At 38.8% G+C, this 23,412-nt stretch overlaps 1 protein-coding gene across 1 annotated transcript in view; it reads right to left on the bottom strand.

The window, feature by feature from the left end:
* The window catches only part of LOC130834454 (U6 snRNA-associated Sm-like protein LSm3), a 44,232-nt gene extending 21,745 nt beyond the window's left edge, over positions 1–22,487 (bottom strand). The window contains exon 1 of the mRNA XM_057704617.1: positions 22,401–22,487. Coding sequence (XP_057560600.1) covers positions 22,401–22,487 — 87 coding nt within the window. The remainder of the gene's footprint in view (positions 1–22,400) is intronic.
* Positions 22,488–23,412: the final 925 nt, after the last annotated feature.

The following is a 23,412-nucleotide window of genomic DNA, read 5'->3' as shown; positions in this document are numbered from 1 at the left end:
GAGATAAACCCACACACCTATGGTCACCTAATCTATGACAAAGGAGGCAAAAATGTACAATGCAGAAAAGACAGCTTCTTCAATAAGTGGTGCTGGGAAAACTGGACAGCTACATGTAAAAGAATGAAATTAGAACACTCCCTAACACCTACACAAAAATAAACTCAAGATGGATTAGACTTAAATGTAAGGCCAGACACTATAAAAATCCTAGAGGAAAACATAGGAAGAACACTCTGACATAAATCACAGCAACATCTTTTTTGATGCACCTCCAAGAGTAATGAAAATTAAAACAAAAATAATCAAATGGGACCTAATTAAACTTAAAAAAGCTTTTGTACAGCAAAGGAAACCATAAATGATGAAAAGACAACCCTCAGAATGGGAGAAAATATTTGCAAATAAAGCAACTGACAAAGGATTAATCTCCAAAATATACAAGCAGCTCATACAACTCAAAAGATAAAAAAAAAAATGGACGGGACCTAAATTTCTCCAAAGAAGACATATAGATGGCCAAGAGGCACATGCAAAGTTGCTCAACACCACTAATCATTAGAGAAATACAGATCAAAACCACAATGAGGTATCACCTCACACTGGTCAGAATGGCCATCATCAAAAAATCTACAAACAATAAATGCTGGAGAGGGTGTGGAGAAAAGGGAATGCTCTTGCACTGTTGGTGGGAATGTAAATTGATATAGCCACTTTAGAAAACAGTGTGGAGGTTCTTTCAAAAATTAAAAGTAGGACTATCATATGATCCAACAATCCCACTGCTGGGCATATACCCAGAGAAAACCACAATTCAAAAAAAAGCACATGCACCCCAATGTTCATAGCACCACTATTTACAATAACCAGGATATGGAAGCAACTTAAATGTCCATCAACAGAGGAGTGGATAAAGAAGATGTACATATATGTAATGAAATATTACTCAGCCATAAAAAGGAATGAAATTGGGTAATTTGTAGAGATGTGGATGGACCTAGAGAGTGTCATACAGAGTGAAGTAAGTCAGAAAGAGAAAATTAAATATTGCATAATAATGCGTATATATGGAATCTAGAAAAATGGTATAAATGATCTTATTTGCAAAGCAGAAATAAAGACACAGGCATAGAGAAGCAGTGTAAGGATACCAAGCGGGAAAGAGGTGGGGTGGGAGGAATTGAGAGACTGGGACTGACACATACATTATTGATAAGATGTATAAAATGGACAACTGATGGGAACACACTGTGTAGCACCGGGGACTCTACCTCATGCACTGTGGTAACCTAAATGGGAGGGAAGTCCAAAAGGGAAGGCATATCTGTATGTGTGTGGCTGATACATGTTGTTGTGCAGTGGAGGCTAACACAACATTGTAAAGCAACCATATTCCAATAAAAGTTTTTTTAAATGTACACATACATTTTTATAGAGAGGGAGATAATGAGAAAGTTAATACAGGAAAGTGTAAACAAACTGGGTAAAGAGCATATGAACAATCTCTGTACTCATCTTGAAACTTTTCGGTAAGTTAGAAATCATAACAAAATTAAAAGTCATCAAACCAAAAAAAAAAAAAAAGCTTTAAAACTTAGTCCAAAAAGTTTAAAAATCATGTATTTGACATATTTTCTGACTTCACTCTAATAATTCAGACTTTTTTTTAGCTCATTCAATGGACTATTTGGCCTAAAAATATAAACACAAGGGAAAAGCAGTTTAAAATTCTACATAACGTTCTAGTAATACAGGGCTGCTAGGTAGAAAATATAAAATTGAAGAGAAAGAGGGCTTCCTAGGTGGTGCAGTGGTTAAGAATCTGCCTGCCAATGCATGGAACACGGGTTCCACCCCTGCTCCAGGAAGATCCCACATGCTGCGGAGCAACTAAGCCCATGCACCACAACTATTGAGCCTGCGCTTTAGAGCCCGTGAGCCACAACTATTGAGCCCATGTGCTGCAACTACTGAAGCCCTTGTGCCTAGAGCCCATGCTCCACAACAAGAGAAGCCACAGCAATGAGAAGCCCACACACCACAACGAAGCCCCCACTCACCGCAACTAAAAGAAAGCCCACGCACAGCAAAAAAGACCCAACACAGCCAATAAAGTAAATAAAGAAAAAAAGAAAAAAATTGAAGAGAAAGAAAGACTTCATCTTAGCTCCTAATAATCTTTTGTTTCACTACTCCTGAAGTTAACTGACGGAAAGATGATAGTCTACACAAGTAGTTTTTTTTTTCTTTAGTGAAGGAGACCTGGGAGAAGATGATATGTCTCTGTTTTCAGGAGAGATGGGACGTGTTTAGAGGTAAAGGGGCATCTCATCAGCAACTTACTCTCAAATGGTTCAGAAAATGATAATATGAGAGAGAGGGAGGCTATAAAGTAAACATGGCTTAAGGTTAACAAATGGTAGATTGAGATGAATATGGAACTTCTTTGTATTACATTTTCTCTCTTTTTTTTTTTGGCTGCAACTTTTCTGTAAGTTTGAAATTATTTTAAAATAAAAGATTACAGGAAGGGACTTCCCTGGTGGTGCAGTGGTAAAGAATCTGCCTGCCAAGGCAGGATACACGAGTTTGATCCCTGGTCTGGGAAGATCCCACATGTCTCGGAGCAACTAAGCCCATGCGCCACAACTACTGAGCCTGTGCTCTAGAGCCCTCGAACCACAACTACTGAGCCCACGTGCCACAATTACTGAGCCTGCGCTTTAGAGCCTGTGCTCTGCAACAAGAAGAGCCACCGCAATGAGAAGCCCACACACCGCAATGTACAGTAGCCCCCACTCACTGCAACTAGAGAAAGCCCGTGTGCAGCAATGAAGACCCAACACAGCCAAAATTAAGTAATTATTTTTTAAAAAAAGATTACAGGAAAAACAAATCCCCAAACATATATTATGAGTTATCAGATGGTCCTCCTCACAGCCCTTCCCTCTAGAGCCAGAACAAATTCCAGATCACACTATCTGTTTTCTGAAGCAGCTGTCCACACGGGCACATGTCTGGATCCACCCCCGTTGGCACAGCATCTTTCTGCGTCTCAAGCCCTGTGACTACCTGCCAGTGAGCCTGACTCAGGCTCAGACGTCACTGGTTGGGACTGGTCAGACTGGTTAGAGTCCTCTGGCTATGTATACAGTTAGGCAGGCGAGTAGCATCAACAGGCCCATTAAAAAATATGTGCTGTTAAGTTGAAGCTCTGAAAACAAAAGAAAACAAAACCTAGTTTGCTTCAAAAACAAGAGACTAGTCTGAGGTGTTCTGTTTGCTGGTAGATCCTCAGCAGCTGAGAGCAATGAGCCCTGTAACGGATGCCTACAGCCTGGCTGGCAAGAAGCACTGTGGCCTCTTCCCCAGACCCTGGTCTCTGTGATTCCAGTTTTTATTTTCATGATTTCCTTCAGTATAAAATCAAGATCAGGGAGTATATTCTTCCCCACAGAGACAGTGATTAAAGCAGTGTGTGGACTGACATTCAGTCTAACCTTTTTATTTGCATATTCTTTCTTGCTTCTTATACTGTCATCCTTACCAGTATGAAAGCATATTTTCCAGACTCTCAATATTATTCTAAATATTAGGTAACATTACTTAGAAGGGGAATTCATTTTATCGGATTTAGGCTATTTAGTATATCATGAAAGGGATAGCTAAGAAGTATGTAACTTGTAGTTAATAGAGGATTTGCAAGGAAGACATACATTGCAAGACAGATATACATATGGTGATGTATGCTTGGTGAAAAAATTTTTGTGAACAATTTAGTGAAAAAAATAATGCATTGGATCAGTAGAATTAGATAAATATGATTTGATCAGCAGGATACTTAAGGGCACAGGCGTTGATAATGAGGAAGAGGTAGCTCAGCTTCTGCACTTCTTTAGTCAAAAAGTGAAGTGAGATAAGAGCTGAGATTGTACCATGGGGGACAGAGGTCTTGACTGAGAACAGATGGCATAACCTCATGAGTGCACACTAAGGACCTCTGCCTAAGCTAATTACATTATAATGAGCAAAACCACATGCAAATAACATAAGTTGTATACAAGAGGCAATAGCTTTGAATATATGCAGTTTATTGTATGTCAATTGTATGTCAATAAAAGCTCTTAAAAAAAGGCAATGGGACACTTGGAAGGTCTATTGGGCATAACATTTAGAAAGAGTTTCAGGAAAGGATAAAGAAATTAAGTCATCTGGGGGAAAGGCATAGATTTATTTAATTAATTAATTTTTTAAACTGTTATTTCACTAACACTTTGCAGGTTATTACATTCAATAGTTACATCGGACACGCCTGGAAAGTCTTCTAATTTTTGTGAAATGTTGTCTTCAATCTCCTCTTTTCTGTAGAAGCAAAGGAGCATTCTCCAGCACCGTGAGTTTCATTTTCCTTTTCTGTATCAGAATCAATCACTAAGTGTTTTTGTCTTGTTGGTCTAATATTCACATCGTCTGAATCAGAACTATGTTCTGAAGAACTTTCATCTTCTGAGACACCAGTATATATGTCGCTTGGACAATCAGAGAAAATATCTGCATAAAATTCACTGAAAAATTCTTCTTCACTCAAAATTTTGCGATGCGTCACTTTCGAAAATTTTGTGGTAGTAAACTTACATTTACAATATACACAAGGTTGGAACAAAAACCTCACGGAGCAAAATGTGAATGACAACAACAATCACAAGTCGTGTAATGAACCCTCGATCAATTTTAAGCTCTAACAACTTTGCATGGTGATGTTAATAGTATCACTTTCTAAAAAATGTATTAATATGTCTCCGATCAATAATGTTCGGGTGGGCTTCTCTGGTGGCGCGGTGGTTAAGAATTCACCTGCCAATGCAGGGGACACAGGTTCGATCCCTGCTCCAGGAAGATCCCACATGCCTCGGAGCAACAAAGCCCGTGCGCCACAGCTATTGAGCCCATGTGCCTAGAGCCGGTGATCCGCAACAAGAGAAGCCACTGGCAATGAGGAGCCCATGCATCACAGCAAAGAGTAGCCCCTGCTCACTGCAACTAGAGAAAGCCCATGTGCAGCAATGAAGACCCAACACAGCCAATAAACAGATAAATTTATTAAAAACAATAATGTTCAGGTAACAAAAGATGTATTAATTATGTCTCTGGTCAATAATGTGCTAGGTATCTGACCGCTGCACATACCTATCATTTCTCCCACTGGCATAGCTACAACCTGTGGAAATCAACCAAGGATCTATGAATCCACATGGCCTTACCTGTCTTGCTTCCCAGTGCTACTGCATGCAGAACAGCTGGAAACAGAGACACCAAGTTCTCTCTTCTCACAGCTTCTGAGGATTGGTTTTGATGTGCGCCTGAGAGCAGCTAGCCACTCCTCCCTGCTCCAGAGGAGGCTGAAGATGAAGGTGAGATGTGTCCAACTTAACACACAAAATGTTCTCCTGGAACATGGGTTTGTGATGATAGACAGGAGAAGGAGTCATTGAGCACTTTTCCCTCGTATACGCCAAGAGCTGACACCAGCCCTGTGTAAATAGTTTTGACCAAATAAAGAGCTAAATATCTGTGAGAATGCATACATTATGGCCATTTACTCTCTAGGTACCACAGTGATATTTAATAAATAAATGTTGCCACGAGTTCATTTTGCCAGCTCTCCAAGCCTAATGTTTGTCATTTGTCAGGTGGATATCAAGCTTTTTGATGGTAATTTAATTTACTCCTATTTTGTTACTCAGAATGCAACTTTGAATGATGCTTTTCTAGTTTTGGTCTCTTCCCCTATGTTTGTAATAAGACCCATAAATAGTGATGGCACCCATGCAAATATACCCCAAACCACTGAATTGTACACTTTAAGTGGGTGACTTTTATGGTATGTAAATTATAGCTCAATAAAACTGTTCTTTTTTTTAAAAGTGCCGACTTTCTGTTTAATATTGCAGTTAAAGAACAGAGAGAGACTCATTTATGAAACATAGCTCACATGGGTAAAGGAATTATGATTGGATATTATCCCTGCCAATCTTTACCGCCCTAAAGAGAGGTTTTATATGGGGTTGGAGCAACCATCTTCTTTGAACCAGGTGTCTTACTGAGAGGGAAATCTCCCTTTCCCAAAAAAGGTAGAGGATCAAATTTTGCTTGGACATTTCACAAGCAGAAGGCTGAGATTATTTAAGAAAAGGATTGAAACCAGTGCAGTAGTATCTGAATGTTGTACATGATAGTTTTTTATAGAGCAATGGCTTCCCAACTTCACAGCACATTGGAATCACATGGGGAGTTTTAACAATATTAATGCCTGGGTCCCACTTCAAGAGATTCTGATTTACTTGGTCTGAGGTATGGCTGGGGTTTGGAATTTTAAAAGATTCACTAGTGATTCTAATGTGCAGACAAGGTTGAGATACAATGCCGTGGAGAAAAAGGAGTAGCAGAATATCTGACTACAATATTAGTCCCTTGGTGCTCTGAAATTTCCACTTACTACTCATTTTTAAGAGCTTAAATTTATGCCTAGCCCAGACAACTGATGTTCGCAAGTGACTAGAACAGCTAAGTTATTCTTAGTGGTTGTATTTGGGTTACCATTTTCATTACTAGTTGTAAGCTTCCAAGAACCGTATCTCAATGATTGATATAACAGATGACTTGGGGATATAGAACAACACACCAGAGAGCATCAAAGTTCTTAAGTTTAACAAAAGTAAACAACCACATAGAAAGAACTCAAAACACCAAGGCTGAGATAAACTATATCTGGTGAATTGAACTTTAGCCAAAATGAGTTGTCCTTTAAGAACAATCTCAAAGCTATCTTTGGGAATTCCCTGGTGGTCTAGTTGTTAGGACTCTCCACTTTCACTGCTGAGGGCGTGGGTTCCATCCCTGGTCAGGGAACTAAGGTCCCATAAGCCCTGTGGCACGGCCAAAAAAATAAATACATAAATTAAAAAATAAAAATAAAAGCTACCTTAGAGACTGTTGATTTTGAATAACAAGCTTTCTGAGAAAGTCACAGTTAATCCTTTATCTTAAAATTATGAGTAATATATTACTTTCCCTCGGAAACCTCAAACTGCTTGAGAATCACAGACCAGTGCTCTTGGTATCTCAACTTCAGATACACTTGTAGTGGTTCATTGTTTCCATCAACAGTGAATTACGCCTAACGCCACACCTGTGGTGTCTGTATGGCTCCTCTGACTTTTTAAAATTTGGTTTTTAAAAACCAAACTTTTACATGTAAAATGTGCATATTTCTCTATACACGCTGTAGTGCAATAAACATTTTTTACAATTATACCTATAAAGGATGTAGAAAGTCAAATAGGTCAGTAAACCTGATAGCAAGAAGCAGCAGTCAACTACCTCCTACCCCCTTTTCCTGTTCTTGCTTTCCACTCCCCAGAAGTAGCCTCTTACTTAGCTGGTTTTTTAGTACTTATTGCCGTGTTTCTAAATACCAGTTTATGAGGTTATTTCTTTGTTTTCCAAAATTAAACATTTTCTACTGTCATTTCAAAATGGAAATTGAAGATATTTTTCTTACACTCCCACTTTCCTTTTCTCACCTCCATTTCCTCTCACCTCATTTTCCAGATATAATTACATCACCATTTGTGGTTCGCTCAATATTTATGGTTTGTTTTATTATGGATGCTGTAACTACTGTGTACTATTGAGCCACATAGAAAACTGAGACTATATTTCCGCTCTTGTATAACTTGTTGTTTATTCAACCTATGACTGTAAAATTGCCTCCGTTTTTTGTTTGATTGTTTAATATTTTCTATACTGATCATTAATTCATCCTCAAAATCTTTGTCGGAGTGGTACAACTCCTCCCAATGAGCATAAACACACAGTAGTTTATCAATTCAACTGTTTTCTTTTGTAATATGTTTTTATTTTATTTTATTATTTATTTATTGGCTGCATTGGGTCTTCGTTGCTGCTTGTGGGCTTTCTGTAGTTTCAGAGAGCGGGGGCGACTCTTCATCGCAGTGTGTGGGCTTCTTATTGCAGTGGCTTCTCTTGCTACGGAGCACGGGCTCTAGGTGCGTGAGCTTCAGTAGTTGCGGCACATGGGCTCAATAGTTGTGGCTCTCGGGCTCTAGAGCACAGGCTCAGTAATTGTGGCACATGGGCTTAGTTGCTCCGCTGCACGTGAGATCTTCCGGACCAGGACTTGAACCCGTGTCCCCTGTATTGGCGCCACCAGGGAAGCCCTCAACTGTTTTCTTTAAAGGTATCCTTCCTGGAGCCCTCTGTCCTGTTCTAATCTAGGGTGGTGCCCTTCTAGGTGGGCTACACAGCAGCCATGGGACTTCATTTCACCATAATTCAAGGAATTCCCTTCTTCTGTCCCTGGTGTCATGTCTCCAAGATTTTCCCTTCCTTGGTTTACACCCTTGCCTTGCAAGCACATCCTCCATTGAGAGATATATTATTTGAGATTGGGCATCTCTTGATTGTGTGTTTATTCTACCCTCATACTTGGGTGGTTCCGTTATAGAATTCTATGTCGTAAATAATTTTCTCTTACATTTTGGAAGGCATTGCTTGAAGATCTTCTGGAGTCCATTCTTTTTGTTGAGAAGCTTTATAATGTTTTATTTATTTCAATTGTAGTGAAATTTCAGGTTGATGTGTCTTGATATGGTTCTTTGTAACTTGTTTTGCTGGGCACTCTGTTGCAATCTGGAAATTGATGTCCAGATAATGATACCGAGCAGGGTCCTGTGGGACTCCTGGACACAAAGCCTTTCTGTGTCCCCTATTTCTTTGATTATAGGACAACAGCCTTCATTCAGCCTCCATGACCTTCCCTGAGTTCCAGGGGGCAGATTGAAGCAGTCGTTAATTAGGGAAGGGAGGGGATGCCCGAGACCTGGGAGAAAGTGTCAAGAGCAGCCTTGGGGCAGGTCCTGTTTCCCCAGCAACAATACACACAACAATATCTTTGAGCTGTTTTGCAGACGTTGAAACCCCCTCCAGGTGCGAGAAGTTAATGATTAACGCTGGTCTGCTGCCCACAGGCATGTAGACCCCGGACCAGCTAGACCTGAAGGTTAATGATGCTGACTCCTACTGAGCTCACCACCAACCCATCAGAAGAATGCAAGGCTGTTACTGCCTTGGTCCTTACCGCCTACCCCTGACCACGAGCCCCGACTCTAAGACCTCTCCATATTCCCCAGAGAGGGGGGCGCAGTTCTTGAGGCGCTATCCACTGTGTTCCCCCTTTGCCTGGCAAAGTAATAAGGCCATTCCTTTCTACTCCTCCAAAGCTCTGTCTCTGTATTTCTATTTGGCATCAGTGAACAGAGGCCAGGTTTTTTCCGGCAACAAGACAAAACTTACCTTATTTCTTTGAAAAATTTCTCATCTATATTGCTCTGTTTTTTCTTTCTGGAACTATTTGTTAGACATTAGACTTCCTGGATTAGTTACACTCACTAATTTTCATATATTTTTTCTTCTATTTCCAATATCTTTGATTTTTGTTCTACTTTCTAGGAAAATTTTTTCTATTTTATTTTCCAAACTATCTATTGGAATTTAAAAACTTGGCTGTTATATTTTTATTTCAAAGACCTCTTTCTAATTCTCTCATGGTACTTTTAAGAAATCTGTTCTTGCATCATAGATGTAACTTCTGTTATCTCTCTAAAGGTTCTTACAGATTTTTTCCTGTTCCCTGCATATTCTATTTACCTTGAGTTCCTTTTTTTCATCTCTGTCTTTCATGATAGAATGTTTCCTTAAATGTTTACTTGAGGAGGATAACAAAAATCTATTGGAAGCATTGTACGCCTGAGTCAGATCACTAGAGGGTGATCAGGCAAGAACATGGATGTTTGGCACTTCACCAAATGTCAGGATCTGTAGGTTTCTTCCTCTCAACTAGGTCAGTTTTCCCAGAGCATAATCCTTCAACCTCCTGCCTCGAATGCAGTTACGGGTTGAATTGTATTCCCCAAAAAAGATAAGTTGCACTCCCCACCACCAGTACCTCAGAATGTGACCTTATTTGGAAATAGGGGTGTTGCCGATGTAATTCATTTAGATGAGGTCATACCAGAGTAGGGTGAGGCTTAATCAAATATGATCGTGTCCTTATAAGAAGATGAGACAAAGTGACACACACAGGGAGAGAACCGCCATGTGGTGGAGGCGGAGATTGGAATGATGCACCCGTGCACCAAGGAATACCTCGGGTTACCAGAAGCTGGAAGAGACAAGGAAGGATCCTAGAAGTTTTGGAGAGAGCATGACCCTGCCAACACCTTGACTTTGGACTTCTAGCTCCTAAACTGTTGGACAATAAACGTTGTTTTAAACCACCTAATTTGTAGTACTTCGCTATAGCAGCTCTAGGAAAGTAATACAGGTGCATAAGCCTGGTTGTCAGGAATCTGCAGAGAAAGGATGCTAGAGGCTGATCCCATTCAGTATCTAGACTTTTATTTATTCCTCCCCTTCTCACTGTGGCACTTTCCCCCTGCCCTCAGCTCTGCCCCAGATCCTCTTTGGTTCAATTTTTCCAGTATCCAAGCCTCCAATATTATGTTATAGTGGAGGAAGGATAGCCTTCTGGTGGTACAGGGTGCGGGAAGTAACCTCCTGTTCTAAACCGGTGTTTTAACTTCTCCTTATACATATGATCAACCAATCCTCCCACATTCTCATCCTACCTTCAGAAGTACTTGGTCCTTCTGAGTTCAAATCTTTTCTCAGGATTTTGCCCTTCGACTAAGTTTGTTCTAAACTGCTCCCCTCACAATTGAAAGGCAACTAGGCTCTCAGCTTTTTCAGTACTGTTAAGTCTGCTTTTTTGGTTGCCAATATTTTGGCTTTTATTTTTTATTCTTATGAGTCTATATCCTTTTAAAAAAATCATCTATGGTTATTTTGGTGAGGATTCAGGAAGGAGATAGAAATGGATGTGCTCAATCAAGCATGTTTAGCTGATAGGGGGATATATGTATAAACACAGCTGATTGACTTTGGTGTACCTCAAAAATTGGCACAACAGTGTAAAGCAATTATATTCCAATAAAGAGCTTAAAAAAAAAAAAGCATGTTTAGCTGGAAATCCAACCATATAACTTTTTAGAGGATCTAGTTGCCAGCTAAGTAGAAATAGAAGAGAACTTGTTCAACTTGATGAAAACTACAACTAATATATTTAATTAAATATAATATTTAATGACAAAAGGTTGAATGCGTTCCCCCTAAGATCAGGACCAAAACAAGTATGTTGACTCTCACCACGTTTACTCAACATTGTACTGGACATGCTAGCCGATGCAATCAGGTAAGTTTTGCCTTTTGGAACTTTCTGGGAAAGAAAAAAATTTTTCTGAATACTTTCAGATTGGTTGAGTCTGTGGATGTGGAACCTGTGGATACAGAAGGCCAACTGTAGTTAACTGTGTGTCAGGTGTACCTGTCAAAAATAAACCTGTTAAAAATTCAACTCAGAGAAAGACAAATATCATATGATATCATTTATATGTGGAATCTAAAAAAAACGATACAAACAAATTTATTTACAAAAATAGACCCAAGACAAAACAAACTTACGGTTACCAAAGGGGAAGGGTGGGGAGGAGGGATAAATTAGGAGTCTGGGATTAGCAGATACACACTACTATATATAAAATAGATAAACAAGGATGTACTGTATAGCATAGGTAACTACACTCAATATCTTGCAATAACCTATAATGGAAAAGGATCTGAAAAAGAATATATATGTATGACTGAATCACTTTGCTGTACACTTGAAACTAATACAACACTGTAAATTATCTATACTTCAGTTTTTTACAAAGCGCTGCAATTAAAAAAACCCTCAACTCCAGTCATTTCGGTGGGGTTTCTGGATGGAGCAGAGAAATAGATGTGGTTCATCTACCATGTTTAACTGAAAATCCAATCACATAACTTTTTAAAGAATTCTGTTCTCATCTCAAAAACTTTAAGAAAGTTTTGCTTTCTCTATTTCTCTCTATTACTCATTAATACTTCCATTCATTTATGCCTCATCTTGTTCCCAACGCAACCAAGTTCTGGGCTGGGTACTAGGGATGGGCTCCAATACAATGAATTACTGAAGGAGCCTGGAATGTTATTGCCTGAGGATTAATTCTGTAGTTAAATCAGCTACAAATCTGTCCCTGAAGCAAGAGAATAGACCAAGCAATGTTTCAACTTCTTTTCTTTTCAAGAAATGCATTGAGTAGTCATATTATAAATGGTTACTCTCAAAAATGAAGGAGGCAAGTAAATTAGATAGTGTCTTGGCATTTGCATTTTTGTATATGCCCCCTCCCTCCTCACCCCTTTGTCCAACCCTTATCCAAGTCTTAATAGTATCTGGAAAAGACCTTGACTCTACAGTTTCCTGGGATGGGTGGAGTGAGCATGAATGAGGTACACATGGAAGATATGCCCAGGACATGTGTACACATGTCAGAGGCACACCTACACCATGACTGGTGAATCTAGACTGGAATTCTTTTCCTCAGAACTGCTTTAATCACGCATTTCTTCTTCTTAATAAAAGGAGCCTCTGGTTTTACCAGTTATATTTTCTTCACAACCCCAGTAGACTAATAATGGTTTTCATTTTAAATGTGTTCGTTCTCAGTTGAATGGGAAAGTCCCAAAATGGTCAGGAATTTTTCTTGAGTATAATTCAGAAACAGAAACTCCCAGATCTCAAAGATCTTTAACATAGAAATCAGAAGGCTCCAGTTTGGAATAGCACCTTACAAATGAGGTAAAGCAATTTAATAAATTGGTAAAGGAAGGGAAAGAAAGAAAATTGAGGAAAATGAGCCCCTTGAGGGTAGTGTCTGTGTTTTATTACCTCTGTACTCACACTGCCAAGCACAATAGGTAGACATCTGTAGGGCATCTATCACTTGGGGTGTAATTTGCATTCCTCTCCTCTTACTCTGATACCAGACCACCTCTTTCCTGTGGGGAAGTCCTATCATGTGCATCTGGTGAGATTCTCAATCTCTGGTGACCAGGCCTGGCCATTCATTTCCCTGGGAATGGTAACTGAGTTGGATGAACAGTTAGATGAACTAACCTGGGCAAAATGCAGTTTTCCCTAAAGCTTCTTTTGCTTGTTTATTAGTGAGATCTTTTCTGATATAGATATAGCCTTTGATTGTAGGAGAAAAACATGAGGCCTTGCTGTGTATAAGCCCCCAATCCAGCTATGGCTGAAATTAGATGCAACCCTTTTCTGCTTGAGCTAACTTGAGTTGGGTTTCTGTTACTCACAACCAAAAGAATTCCAACTACTGCAATGTTGATTTAATGATACCCTCTAAAATATTATTTTTAAATAAATATGAAGGTCAACTATCTTCCAACTCAAATGAAAACAAAATACAAGAAAATAAAATTTAACCCCATCTTGGGAGAGCATGATTTGCAAGTGGGAACAATTTTCAAATAATAGAATGTTGTTTGTTTTTTTGGCCATGCCTCGCATGCGGGATCTTAGTTCCCTGACCAGGGATTGAACCTGCGCCCTCTGCAAGGAAAGCACAGAGTCTTAACCACCAGACTGCCAGGGGATTCCCTCAAAGAGTAGCATCTTTTAGACAATGAATAGAGGTAGTGAGGGAGTCTAAAACTTTCTTTTTAGAATGTTTAGAAATGATCTCTCATCAAAAGTGGTTTAGCTACCTCGACCTGAAGAATAAGTGACAGCTTAAGATCTCTGAAAATGTAACCATCGCCTATGTGTCTAAGTTGCACTGAAGTTAAGAATAAAATGAAGCTATATTTTCTTTAGTGTCCTAGTTACAAAGATTTTGAGCCCCTTGCTACTCACTGTCTGCTTATATATACCCTGTCTTTTCTCAGAGTTCCCCAGGCATTGTCTCATTGCTGGTGACAAAATGACTTTCCTTCTGCTCCTGTCTTATCAGCTTCCTTGGCTGTCTGGAGTCTTCAAGAAGAATCCAGGGTCAAGGAGCAATGCTGATCTCCTGAATCCCCTACTGCCTCCCTGAACCTCCAGAGCCTTGTGGGTTGTCATGTGAAGGTGGGAAGAATGACTTCTCTGTATGCTGACTTCCCACATATTGTCAGCTGGGTCCTGAAGTAGCACTAAAGTCTCATAAAGTCGGTCATGGAAACCATAAGGGTGAGCCGTAAGTTCAAACACGGTCACACACACACACACACACACACACTTATACACATGCACACTGTTCTTGAGACATAGAACACAACCATTTTTCTACAGTAAATACATAGTCTCTCCACCTACAGCAACATGGACAAATTTCACCTGCGTCATACTAAACACTAGTAAAAGTAGACACTTTCACATCTCCATTTCAAAAGAAGCTCTTTAGTTCCTTTTTTTTTTTTAGTGAGACTGACGTAGGGACTTCCCTAGTGGTCCAATGGTTAAGACCCCTTGCTTCTAACGCAGGGGGCGTGGGTTCGATCCATAGCCTGGGAGCTAAGATCCCACATGCTGTGCTGCATGGCTGAAATAAAGTAACAGAATGAGACTGGTGTAATTGATCACTTCCTTATTTATAATCTTCTATATTCTTTTAATTTTAGGGGTTTTTTTGGTGTTGACATTTTACCAGTTTGAGTGAAGTATAGAAACCTTACCTTCCTTTTCCCTTACTCACCCCCGTTTATAATATAATTGTCTTAAATGTTTCCTCTCCATATACGGAGTCACGTCAGACAATATTATACTTTTTGCCTCAACAAACAAACAAACATAATTTAAAAAACTCGAGAAGAGAAGTCGATTGTATTTATCAACGTTTTTACTCTTCATTATTCTTCCTTCCTGATGTTCCAAGATTCCTTCCTTCATAAGTTTCCTTCTGTTTAAAGAACTTCCCTTAGCTATCCTTTCAGGTTTGTCTGATGGTGACAGAGTCTTTAAGTTTTTCTTCATATGAGAATGTCTTGATTTCGGCTTCATTCCTGAAGAATATTTTCACCGGATATAGAAGTCTGGACTCACAGGTCTTTTTTTTTAATGCTTTAAAAATGTTGCATCACTTCCTTTTGGCCGCCATGATTTCTGATGAGAAATTTGAAATTATTCAAACTGTTTTTACTCCAGACTCCCCTCGTGGTGCTGTGGTTAAGAATCTGCCTGCCAATGCAGGGAACACAGGTTCAAGCCCAGGCCTGGGAAGATCCCACACATGCCTCGGAGCAACTAAGCCCATGTGCCACAACTACCGGCCTGCACTCTAGACACTGCGAGACACAGCTATTGAGCCCGTAAGCCATAACTGCTGAAGCCCTCGTGTCTAGAGCCCGTGCTACATGACAAGAGAAGTAACTGCAATGAGAAGCCTGCACACTGCCACCCCAATGAAGAGTAGCCCCTGCTCACCAGAGCTGGAGAAAGCCTGTGTGCGGCCAAAAAAGAAAAAGAAAGAAAGAAAAGAAAAAGGAGTTTCCCCAGTTTAGAAAAAAAAAATTTTTACTCTACTTACTTGTAGGCATCGTTTCTCTATCTTTTCAAGATTTTTTTCTGTTTTTAGTTTTCAGAAGTTGATTAGGATGAGTCTTGGCATGTATTTCTTTGGGTTTTTCCTGTTTGGGGTTCAATAGCCTCTTGAATCTAAGGGTTAATGCCATGCCAAACTCAGAAAAATTTCAGCCATTATTTTGTTGAACACTTTTTCAGTCTCACACTCTTTCTCCTCTCTGGAAAGACTTGTTATGGTCTCACAGGTTCCTGAGGTTCTCTTCGTTTTTTTCCTTCAGTTTATTTTCTTTCTGTTGTTTAAGTTTTATTGCTCTCACTTCAAACTTACTGATTTATTCTTCTGTCCTCTTCCATCTGCTATTGAGCCCTTTCAGTGAGTTTTTATATTTTATTATAGTTTTCACTTCCAAAATTTTCTTTTGACTCTTCTTTATAGTTGCCATTTCTTTGCTGAAATTTTCTATTTTTTCATTTGTCTCAAGCACGTTCAAACTGTCTCACTGCAGCACTCCTTACGATGGTCTTTTTAAAATCCCTGCCGAATAGTTCCCCTGTCGGTGTCATCTCGGTCTTCTCATCTGTTTGTCTTTTCTCATTCTAGTGGAGAGTTTCCTGATTAGTGAGAAAAGGAGTTCTTTTTTTAAATTAGTTCCAGACATCTTGGTTATTATGTTACGAGATTCTGCGTCTTACTGAAATCCTCAGCGTTAGCAGGTTTCCTCCGACACCATCCCAGTGGAGGAAGGTTGATGCTGTCTTTCGCTGCCAGGTGGGAGGGGAAGCCAAGCTCTCCACATCGTCTCCATTGAAACTTTGGAGGCTGGAGGGCTTTTTACCTGGATGATTAGAATGAAAATCCTGGCTCCTTACTTGGGCTTCTCTGATACCACTCGCGTGCGGGGAGAGGCAGGGCGGAGGCGGCCTCGTTCCTGCGGGGTGAGGATGGAGGTCTAGGCTCGCCACTCAACCTCTGTTGACAAGGGTGGAGGTGGGGCTTCAGTTTTTCCTGAGGCATTTGGCTGCAGTAGGGTCATTATTGTCTAAAAGTTTCAGTCTTGTTAGACTGCCCTTTTCCTGTCCTTTGGCTAGAAAGAATAGATTTTTCTTGGACCTTTTTTTTTTTTTTTTTTAAATCTACGACTGGTGGCATTTCTAGGTGGTTAGCTTCTCCAGGACCCACTTGAGAATATGAGGGAAAAAGAAAATCTAGGGAACTCAATGCATGTCAATCCTTGAGTCCTCAGGTCCCTAGCCATTCTGTTTTCTTTGCTCCACCTTTCAAAGCCGTTTTTATTTGTTTTAAATATAACGTGCAGTGTTTTTAGTTGTCCTTAGTGGAAGGAATAAGGAGAAGTATGTCTGTTCCATTTTGCCCACAACCAGAAACCTCTTTAGTTTACTTTTCATAACCTAAAAGACTCAGCTGGGAATCTTACCACTTGTATTTAAATCCCAACTGTGCCATCCATCTTGGACGATTCAAGTCTCTGTTTTCCTCTCTCTGAAATGAGGATTACATGAGCATGTGCCTCATGGGATTGTAGTGAATATGAATCTATATATATAAACTCAGCCCAGTGCCAGTGGCTGGCACATGGCAAGTGCTCAGTAAAGCACTAAGCTTTTATTACTTACAGTGCATAAAATAAATATCTGCTGGAGAGATTGTCCCAACCCATGGGTTAGCAGCCTGTAGCTTCTCTTTTCAATGTTTTGTGCTATCTGATACGTCCATCTGATACATCTGCTCTATTCCAGGAGAAGCTATGTCAAGTCCACTCCTGAATTAACCTACACTTGAACTCGGTTTCTCTAGTGCATGGCACCTTAAAGTCTCAGTCCTCAGTACCAAAGTCAGGCCCTTTTCTGCTGGTCACCCTTGCCCATGTCGTAACTGCTCCAGGTAGCTGCAGCTCTCCACTGCCTCAAGTGTTCACAGAGGGCTCTCCTTACTTTACCCCCAAACACCGCATATATCAGGCTTACTAAAAGTTTTAACATAAATGAGTATTAGTACAGAGAAAATGGAACTTTAAAACCGAATATCTTATTGTAAAAAATAAAAAAATAAAAAGTTAAAATAAAAAAAAACCAAAAAACTGAATATCAATCATTACTACTCCTAAATCAACCATGCTACAAAATCTTGGTTATTTTATATCAACTAAACACTCTTTACAGCTCTTACAACCTATAAAGCTAAAGACAAAAATTACAGCTATAATTTTTAAAACAATATTTTCTCTTGTCCCTAAAATACTAGGAACAATACTCTTTACAACAGAGGAGTATTAAAACCATCTTTTAAAAAAATTTTTTTTCTTGTGTTTTTTCACAAAGGATTTAAACATCTTAAGGCAAAATTAGATAGCTCTAATTTATATAACTCTATACTCTCCAAATAAAGATACATCTTCTTTTTATGTGTCCAAGAAATATTCACAAAATGTGATTCTAAAAATTTAATAAATTTCAAAAAATGGGAATAATATAGGCAATATTAGTTTTTGACACTATTATTTTGTACCTAATGCAATTAAATTACAAATTAATAACAAGACTATACCAGTAAATCATAAACATTTTTTGGATCAAAGAGGAAATTGAAACTGAAATTGAAACTAAATTTCACACACGAAAACATCTGAGATACATACAAAACACAAAGTCCTAATACTTACACTAATTTTTAAAGAAGCAAGACTGACAATAAAAGAATTAATTGTCCAAATCAAGAAATTAAGAAAATAACCCTAGTGTTGGAAAAATTAATTAAAGATAAAAGCAAAATTAATAACTTTTAAAAAAGTGGCAGATCTGAGAAATATATCCAAAACTGAATTCTTCAAAAAGTAAAGCAAGATTAATAAACAATTTTTTAATTTAACTGAGGTTAAAAGAGTGAAATCATGAATACATAAAATAAGAATTTATATGAGGGATTAAATATAGATACAGGAGAAATTAATAGATTCAGGAGAGGCTACCTTGTATATCACTAGAAAAGAAACTTGAGAACCCGGTTCAAATGAAGGATTGCCAAAACTGACCTTAGAAAGGATAGAACATAAATAGACTGATTACCATAGAAAAATAGGGGGAAATATTAAAGAGCTACTCCCCCAAAACCACCCTGGCACAAACATTTTCACTGAAAACTTCTACCAAAACTTTAAGAAATAATGACTCTGTGTTGCTAGGTTTTAAAGCACGGAAGGAAAACACTTCTAAATTTTTAATGAAGTGAATATAACCACAAAGATAATACCAAAAAATAAAACTATAGCTCAATATCACTTATGAATATTTATATAAAAATTCAAAATTGCATATTAGCAAACAGAAGGAGTACATTAAAAGAAAAGCACAACTTCACTGAGTGGTATCTATTCCAGGAATTCGAGGATTGTTCAATAAGTCACCATTCGCTAGAGAAAAACTGGGAAAATCCTATCATTTCCACAAGTGCTGAAAAGCATTTGATGAAATCCAACATTCATTTTTTTATAATAGCTGTTAATAGGATAAGAATAATAAGATGGATTATTTAACACATTATATTGAGCTTACTGGCTATTCATCTGAAAAAGGAGAACTGGATTATTTCTTCTCAATTTACACCAAAACAAATTACAGGTGCATTAGATTTAAAAAAAAAAGGTAAATTCATAAAAATATTAGAAGAAAATGTGGGAGAATTTCCAAAATAATTTTGAACCAGGGAAGAACTTGTCCAGTAACACACAAAAATCAAGAACCACAAAACAACAGATTTATACATTCATTTACCTAAAAACAACAGCAACAAAGAATCCTGCATAGCACTGAAACTTCATAAACAAAGGACAAAGATAAACAATAGACTTGGAAACATATTTATATCACAGAGTTAATTTTCCTAAATATAGAGTGCCTACAAATTAAACAGCAAAACCTGCTATAAAAATGGAAAAGAACATAAATAGTGCATAGAAAAGGAAATACAAATGGCTCTTAAATGTATAAACACATGCATAATCTCATTCATTATAAAAGATACCAGTTTTTACATGTTAGACTGGCAAATATAAAACATATGGGACTTCTCTGGTGGCACAGTGGTTAAGAATCCACCTGCCAATGCAGAGGACACGGGTTTGATCCCTGGTCCCGGAAGATTCCACATGCTGCGGAGCAACTAAGTCCGTGTGCCACAACTACTGAGCCCACATGCTGCAACTACTGAAGCCCTCATGCCTAGAGCCCAGTGCTCTGAAACAAGAGAAGCCACCGCAATGAGAAGCCCATGCACTGCAAAAAAAGAGTAGACTCGACTCGCCACAACTAGAGAAAGCACACGTGCAGCAATGAAGACCCAATGCAGCCAAAATTAAATAAATAAATAAATAAATAAATAAATACATCTTTAAAAACAATAAAACAATAAAACATATGGCTATACATCATGTTGGTGAGGGTTGGGCAAACAGCCATTTCCATGTATTTTCAGTGGTAGTGAAAGCACTTCAGCAATATCTGCCAAAATACAAATGCATGTACCCTTTGACCCAGAAATTCCACTATTAGGAAATGATCCTACAAAAATATTCATAATTTATGATATTTCACGCAACAAGGATTCACACAAACAAGGATTCACTGTAGCATTGCTGTATGTATTTATTTAATAGCTAAACTTTGGAAACAACCTACATGTCCATAATTAGGAGACCAATTTCCTAATTACAGTAGATACGTACAATAGAATATGGAACAGCTTTCACAAGTGGAACAGCTTTCACAAGTGGAACAGCACTGTGTATACTGGTTAGGAACCACCTCCAAGATACTTTATCACATAAAAAGGCAAAACAGTGAGAGTGGATGATACCATTTGTTTATATAAAACAAAAATAAACCCACAAACGTGCATATATCATATATCTGCTTTATATTTACATATTATATATATTTTTAAATATTTCTGTTAGTTTACCCAAGACACTGGCAACCCTGGTTACCTCTTAGGAGTGAACTGGGTGCCTGAAGGGAAGATGCAGGAAAGAAGCTTACTTTTCACTCTATCCTCTTGTCTTATGTCAGGTTCCCTAGACGCAGAGATAGGGATTCTTGAGTATGTGTTTCAGGAAAAAGGGTGTGCGGTAAGCAGGATAGGGCAGGGATCAAAAGCTAAGCAAGAACGTATCTTACCTGGATTCTAGCTTCTGCCTGACACCTTGAGGAGCTCTTGAGTGTGAACTGTACCTTGAGACTGAGGGTCCAGGCTTTGTATCCTTATCAGTCAGTCACTGGCTGTGTGCTGCCTTCAAAGCGGGGAGCATCCTCTCAGGAGAAGTGGCTCATGTTGGCCGAAGGCAGTTCTCCAGAAAAGGGGCCACTCTGAGCAATTTGCAGTCAATCTCTAGAGCAGCCAAGGAACTAGATAAGAAAAAGGAATCTAGGCCCAGGAGGTGTCTACTACAAACTCATTGTACTGCCTGAAATCTGTAGAGTATGTATTTGCCTCCTCAAGGGAAAGAAAATCAATAAACAATCAATATTACAGAAGGGTCTCTTTTTGTGGTTTGTCTAGATTCTAAATCCAGCATGAATGCCAAAATTTAAACAGTAAAAGTTAGCCTTAGAAATTCTTAGCAAGGCTCCAATTTCAGACAACATGTTAGTCAACTTTTCCAGCAGTATTGGAACAAATTGTGTTTTTTTGGACAAGCACCACATGAAATAGTTGGCTTGCATTTAGGTGACCTCCTGTTTGAAAAATCCACAGCTTTAAACACTGAACTCATGTTCATTGACCCGAGTTCCCAGGATACAAAGAGGAACCGAGGGAAGGGTAGATTTGTATCTCCTTTCCCAGGCTCACCCCAGGACGAATGGTAGTGGGATCACGCATATCACTTGTTTCTATCTTTTATTTTTCCAAACCAAATATAGTTATGAATGTAGCATATATTGCACAGGAAAAAAATTATCCAGAAATTGGACAAAAGGCAAAAAGGTGACCTTTTGATATCATGTTAGAGCATTGTCTAATATCATGTTAGTGCATATTAGAGCACTGAGATCATGTCTCTCAGGAAGTGTAACTTTGGATAGCAATTGATTAGGGCCTAGATGTCTCATGACTCTGTAAAATTAGGTCGTAACGTGCCAAAGCTGGTAAGGTATGATTTTTTCCCCCATTTGGTAGAGAAGACAATCCAAAGACTATGCCCTGTAGGAGATAAACCCATTTCATATCTAACTCAGCAATCTGATCTCAGTCTTCCTTTTCCCACTGACATTTACACCCCAGGTTCTCACATCCTCATCCAATTATTTTCTTTGTCTTCTGGTTTCTTCATCAGTGAGTTAGGTAAAACTTTGACATGTGCTTACTATTTATATGAGGAGTACGCCTTTTAAATAATTTGAGAAAATATGCTTTCTCAGTGTAAACTGAGTGTAAAATTATATGGCTAAATGCACATAAAATGTAGCTTGCTATAAAATAATACATCGAGTGATCGTGAATCCCAGTGGAATAAAATGCTACCAGATTCATTGTACATTACCTTCTCTCTTGAGGCAGGGTTCTGTATATGGTTAACTCTGGGTTTGTGACAGTTAGCCTGGCTGCTGAAGTACTTGACATACTGACATAGGTAGTTCTTTGAAAAATGGCTTCACCAGGAAAGAGAAAAAAAATTAAAAATATTCATATATTTTTCCCGGTGCATTTTCCCCCCAAATCTCCTTGGCAGAGCCCTGGGGCTAGGGTTGCCAGATCTAGCAAATACAAATACAGGATGTCTGGTTAAATTTGAACTTCAGATAAACAATTAGTAATTTTCAAATATGTTCCAAATATTGCAAGTATGTTATCTGAAGAGCCTACCTGGAGCATCTCAAAGTTCAGGGGTTGTAGGAAGCAGGTAGGGGAAGCCAGGTGGTTGCCAGCCGTGTCAGGAAAGCCAAGGGTCATCGGCAGAGTTTGAGTCCTGTGCTGGGGAATCCCCAGAGCCCAACCCAGCAAGTGGAATCCTGTTGTCTATTCCAAGGAGTGAAAGTTGAAGCCTCGGGTCAGGAGCTTGGTGGCACTGTAATAGGGCAAACAGCTAGAGCCAGGAATGGGGCCAATCAGGAGAACTGACAAAGCTGCTTTGAAGGTTAATGTGTTTAAAGTGGGTTTTTATTGCCCAAGGACTATGGAGAGTCCATCCAGGTGTGTGAGTTGACTAGACATATTTAAAAATTCAAACTCAAAGAGGGCATATTTTTGAAATTGCGGTAAAATGTATATAACATAAAATGTATACCATGCCAGCCAGTTTTAAGTGTGCAGCTCAGTAGCAATAAGGACATTGACAGTGCTGTACAACCCCCACCACTATCTATTTCCAGAACTTTTTCAGCTTCCCAAATGAAAACTCTCTAGTCATTAAACAATGACCCCCCAGCCCCTGGTAACCTCTATTATACTTTCTGTCTCTATGAATTTGCCTATTCTAGGTATCTCATATAAAAGGAATCGTACAATGCTTGTTCTTTTGTGTCTGGCTTATCTCACTAAGCATAACGTTTTCAAATGTTATCTGTGTTGTAACATATATTAGAATTTCATTCCTTTTTAAGGCTGGATGACATTCCATATACACACAAACACACCCCACATTTTGTTTACCCATAAAGAGGACGTATTTCTGTGGACATTTCATTATTTCAGTTTGCCTATATAGTAAGTCCCCAAATACGAACCTTCAAGTTGTGAATTTTCAAAGATGCGAACATGTGTTCACATGCCCAATCACATAAGTTAGTTCTCGTGTCTGGCATACATTGTCACATGCGTGCATCCTCTACAAGTGGTTGTGCTTTTGTGTACTTTACTGTATGGTACTGTATAGAGT

The sequence above is a fragment of the Hippopotamus amphibius genome, chromosome 13 (assembly GCF_030028045.1).
Source record: "Hippopotamus amphibius kiboko isolate mHipAmp2 chromosome 13, mHipAmp2.hap2, whole genome shotgun sequence".
NCBI classification, from domain to species: domain Eukaryota; kingdom Metazoa; phylum Chordata; class Mammalia; order Artiodactyla; family Hippopotamidae; genus Hippopotamus; species Hippopotamus amphibius.
The sequence above is the reverse complement of the archived record's forward strand: the minus strand, read 5'-3'. Positions and strand labels throughout refer to the sequence as shown.